Below are 5,489 nucleotides of genomic sequence, written 5' to 3' on the forward strand. Positions count from 1 at the left end.
ACTGCAACAGCTGCTCAAAGATGGGGGAAGATATTCCTCTCAAAAAGAAAGAAAGGCATGATGTTAATAGCTAGGCACTTCGGAATAACCACAAGTTGCAGGAAAGCTACGGTGGTTTATGTCCAGAAATGACAGCTTAATGCTTTATATACATATATATATATATATATAACAATTTCCATCTTTATAAAATTATAGGCTATTCTCAAAACCCTTTTGACTTAGCTGAAAAAAATACGAAGTTCCAAGTACAAAACAATGGAATATTCAAAAATTGAAAAGCAACCCCAATTTTTCCTACACAGTGACCGTTAGGGATGGGTGCTTCAAAGTATATTATTGAAAGGAGACACGACCACTCCTTCGTTCATTCTAAGATAAGAATAAGCCGGCGTGGGGTCCTTTTCCTCTTAAGGTTTTTTAGAGATTTGCGGAATATTCATCTTGTCTGGTGAGAAATAGTGAGTTTTGTTCCTCCTTATCCAATCCTGACTCAACAGGGAGAAAACACTTAGGCCTCATCTCCCTGCCTGAATAGACCTTAATTCTGTTAGCTAACACAGCAAATAAGGGCCCTCGTGCCACAGTCAAAAAGTTCTCTTTGGTTCATCAAGCGCAAGATTAAAAAGATTGAATGTGCTTGCTGTGCTTGGAGGTTACAATGCATGCAAAATTTGCTTTATGTAGGGACATTGCCGGGTGGGGGTTTGACTCTGCCTATAAAGTACTCTGTATCAGCTCAAATTCAAGTTTAGAGCTCCAGATTGCTTATAAAATTGATGCTTTGCTGGCAAATTAGTGTATAATATAGACTTGTTGCGTCTCTCTAGACGCTTATAAAACTTGTAAATGATTTACATATAACAATATTAACCCAAAAGTGTCCAATCTGAATGGCTTGTGATGGTGGAATGGAACAAAGGCACGAGGCCAAATTGGCATACAAGAGATACTAGCCAGACTCCAGTGCAAGCTCACACGTTTTGACCATCTCTGGATATAAGCTAGACGGGAACAGCAAGATACAAACAGGGCTGAAATGCAAGCTACATCCACAGAGAGAGAGGTCTACGTAGAGGGTACACCCTTCCTCCTCCGCCTTTCAGGGAAACAACTTAAGTTCACAGAACAAAATTTTGATATGCTTAAGGCTGAATGAATTATATATATGCATTCGATATGTTTTTCTTGTAGATAAACAATTAATAAACACCGATAAACTGGATCCTCATTAGCAAATGAGCTGGGGTTTTTTTCCTCTCCTAGAAGACAATTTCAATTCAATCAAGTTACTTATAAAGTTGAAGCAAATAGAAAAATTAGGATACAATTGTCAAACAAAGTTTTATAATGCTTAGAATCCCTATTGGAAACAATTAGAATTTGAAATTCATTTAACTTTAGTAAAATTTTAGATTCAAACTTAAATTAGAAAAACGAAAAAGAAAGGAGTAACAAGATATAAGATAGAAGGAGTTTTTATAAATAACTTGCAATTCAATGAGCCTTCATATATTTCATAAAGGAAAGATTTACAGGTTGGGAGTATAAAGGAAAAACAAGCACAAAGAAGGGCATATGTGGAAGTTACTAATACGAAATTGTCTGCATGTGCTCATGCAGTTGCCACCTCTACATGCAACCAGAAGCCCAAAAAAGGGGCTGTAGTTGGAGCTTTTTAAATCTTTTTTTCCCCTTTAAAATCAAATTTCAAATATCCTTTATCTCTTTTTCCAATTTTAGTTTCTTGTGATTCCATTGTTCAAGGAGTTAAAGTGAGGAATATGAAAAAGAAAACCTAAGCCCTCCACTGGCTAGCTACTACTTCAATCAGCCCGATTCTCAAGGTCTAGTCAGGTTATATAAATAGCCAAACCCCATACTGAAAAACCACAAGTTCCTTACAGGATCTCTTTGTATCTTCCGTGCAACTGACTCTTCTACCTTCCAATCTGTATAGCTGCTTTCTCAAGGTGAGCTAGACGCTACGGATGTTCAACTCCATTCCCTGGCCTCATTTTTACTTTCTAGACCTGCCACTCTCAGCACTTTTTGGTTTTGATGTTACTACCATATATTCCAGGCTTCATTATGAAACTGACGCATCTCAAATTAGTGTTTTATAATTTAGTGCCTTCCATTTTTTTAAGGAAGATAATTTCATACTTACTTATCTGTGTGCTTCCCTTGTTTAGTTAACGTACTTGAAAACCAGACAAAAATATTCTCCTTCCCAGCTCAGTCTTTGTTACTATTATGATGTAGCTTCTTCTTTGTTACTATAAGATGGAGTGATTGTACATCTGCCTCTTTTTTGTGTAACTCTAGAGGAGAGAAAATGAGCAGGCCAGGAGACTGGAATTGCAGGTCATGCCAATACCTGAACTTCCAAAGAAGGGACTCATGCCAGCGCTGTGGAGAACCAAGACCCGGTGAGAGAGGTGACTATGGAAGCTTCGGTAGCAGGGGTGGCTCGTCATTCGGGTTCACTGGCCCTGATGTTAGGCCTGGTGACTGGTACTGCACTGTGGGGAACTGCGGAGCTCACAACTTTGCTAGCCGATCAAGCTGCTTCAAGTGTGGTGCAGCCAAAGATGAATCGTCGGGAGGATTTGAAGGTGACATGCCAAGAATGAGGGGTTATGGCTTTGGCAGCGGCAGCTCTAGTCGCTCCAGCTGGAAATCTGGGGACTGGATTTGCACCAGGTTGATTTCATTGGGTGAACACAATTTTTATCTTTGCCTCCTTAGAGGAACACTTAAAATATGTTCATAATATTATAAAATACTTAATTATATGGTGACCTATTGATAGACATGACCTGTTGATAGGCAAATTTATTAATTTTTTCATTAAAAAGGAGAGGTTTCAAAGTCGTGAACTATTTTTTTTAAAAAAGAAAAAGATTATATTCGTTTTTACCCTGCATGCTTAACCATAACAAAACTTGGACGTGGAAACTGATGAACAGTTCCTGATATGCCAAAATATGTCAGTTGACTAATTTCTCATTCATTTTGGGTGGAATTGGACAGGTCGGGATGCAATGAGCACAACTTTGCCAGCAGGATGGAATGTTTCAGATGCAATGCACCAAGGGACTCCGGCAACAAATCTTCATACTAATAGATTTTTCATTTTTGGGTATGGGACTTAATCTTTTTTGACAACTTGGTCTCTCCTCACAATTCACAACTTTATCTTCTCAATATTAACTACTTTTCCATGACTCTCATTTCAGGGACTGCAGTTTCAGGAGAGTGAGACAAGACAATCTCAGTTGTTCACTCTTTTTGCTCCTATCTATCTCTCTCTCTCTCTCTCTTTTTCTTTTGTTTGTTTTTTTCTTCTTCTTTTAGATATTACTTATCTCTTTTCCTCTGCCAGGATCTTTAGATGAATCATGTTTGAAGACTTCGGTTGAAGTTGAGCTAAATTATCTAGCAATTTGTCAGCTTTCTTATATCAAAGTATAGGCATGTACTTGTATGGTATCAATCTTATATCAGTGTCTTTGTGCCCCTCTCTCTTTCTCTCTGTTATATCTATTGTTGAAGACTGCTTTTTCTGTTTGAAAATGGTCCAAGGAATGTTTGAGTTGTAACTTAAAATCAGCAATTTCTCATTTCTGCAAAGCAAAGTAAAAGGGTTATATTCTTGGACCACAATAAGATCTTTTGTTTAAACCAATGCAGGAGAAGTAATGCAGTACTAGTAGCATATCTGATTCAAATAATTAGGCCTTTTGAATATTTAACCTTTTAATTAGCAAGAGATCATGTCCAAATCATGAGCATCATACCTTTGAAAGATGAGACATTATTGTAATAAGATTGAGAGTCAGATGCATGTACAGCTTCAAAACATTTGAAATGCAACATCTATATTACATATATGCTTGTCTTCCGAACCTTCAAATCTATATATTATATGCTTCTCGAATCCTCAATAATGCATCAAGCTTAACACAGTATGAGCACCCTGAAATTTATTTAAACAAGTGGGAAATTGTTTCTTGTTTAAAAAGTTATATCAAGCCTAGGTAATTTGCTTCATTAATTCTAGTTAATCTTTGTTCTTTATGGTTTCCCAGTGGAATACTTTACCTTATGATCAATTGGATGGGATTCTCAAGTTGAAACAGTCACTTTATAATAATAATAATAGGACATTCAAGCAATGCAAGTCAGTGTAACTTGGGCCATACACATAAAGTGTACAAGCTAATTAATTAATAGCTATATCTATATTTTCCTTCTGCCATCCATGGTTGTGCTATTCCATATAAATAAGAGAATGTAGATTCGGGTTAATGTCCATTATACAGAAAGAAGATTTCCTTTTCTACAATCTTGTTAGTGATGGAATTGTTTCAAATGGAAGAACTTTTAGGTTCCCCTATTTGTTTATTTTCTCATTTTTATGTAAGAGAGAGGACAGGAACCCAAATATCTAACCTCACATTGTTTTGCACTTACATTTAACAGAGAGTAATTTGGTTTCATGGAGCTCTAAAATGCCCTACTAATCAGTTTAAACATTAATTAAGAACTGCTAATCATTAATATTATCTTAATTAGAAAAGGAAGAGATAACTCTTGCATGTTGTACTTTGCAACATCCAATGTACTCATTATAAGGAACAATGGAAAAGTTGTGATCAAAGTAGTGTAATTTTTCCATCAAATTAATTATCATATAATTATATATCTATATGTCTTGTTTCTTTGATTAACGGATGGGGTTAACTTTGACTAATCCAACTTAAATGTAAGAAGATTTTTGTTGATGAATAATTCGCATAGGATTCCAAAGCTTTTAAAGGGAACCTTTCATGGGTTCCCTCATTGACCTCTTGGGGTTGGGGTATAAAATTATATAGGGAAATGTTAATTTAACAACAAAAAATGTATATATTGGTCAAAAAGTAACCACACATTCATTAGTTTCTGCTACTACAATCCATTACTTAGCTTTTAGCAAGATATTCTTTGTTTCACTTTAAGCTTAGCTTTATGTTACTTCACTTCATTCTGCTTTTGATGGTGTTAGTAAAGTGAAGTACTTCGTTCATTGCATACAATCATGTCACCTAATGTCACATTTTTTGCTCTTTCACTTCCTGCTTATCCATGTTTTTGCCCCATTTTCAGTGCATTTTCCATCATTGTTTATTCAACTATATTCTTTCTGATCTGTCTCTTAACTTGATCATGTGAGAAGCTTTCGCCCCCATTTAGGATCCATGACTGGTCTACTAAAACGCCAAAATGGGACCATAAATAAATGAAAACTAAGTATAGTATCAAGTAACATGGCTACTTATGAATCTCTTAACTCTATTTGAATATAAGTAGTTGATTTTTGCTTTTCTAGATGACTTAAATATTGAATTTTTTTTTTCTTTTTTTTACATGAAACCAACCCTTGATTTTAACTCAAACATCAAAAGTTTTTATAAGTTAAATTCGTAGAATTAAATTAATCT

The 5,489-nt window shown here is 35.5% G+C and overlaps 1 protein-coding gene across 1 annotated transcript; it reads left to right on the forward strand.

Moving 5' to 3' along the window:
* On the forward strand, positions 1,832–3,524 carry LOC18588987 (TATA-binding protein-associated factor 2N). The gene is made up of 4 exons (XM_007013771.2): positions 1,832–1,973; positions 2,329–2,706; positions 3,037–3,145; positions 3,243–3,524. Exons 2-3 carry the CDS (start codon positions 2,339–2,341, stop codon positions 3,125–3,127), a joined length of 459 nt encoding a protein of 152 aa, XP_007013833.1. The 5' UTR covers positions 1,832–1,973; positions 2,329–2,338; the 3' UTR covers positions 3,128–3,145; positions 3,243–3,524.

This window comes from Theobroma cacao, chromosome 9 (genome assembly GCF_000208745.1).
Source record: "Theobroma cacao cultivar B97-61/B2 chromosome 9, Criollo_cocoa_genome_V2, whole genome shotgun sequence".
NCBI classification, from domain to species: domain Eukaryota; kingdom Viridiplantae; phylum Streptophyta; class Magnoliopsida; order Malvales; family Malvaceae; genus Theobroma; species Theobroma cacao.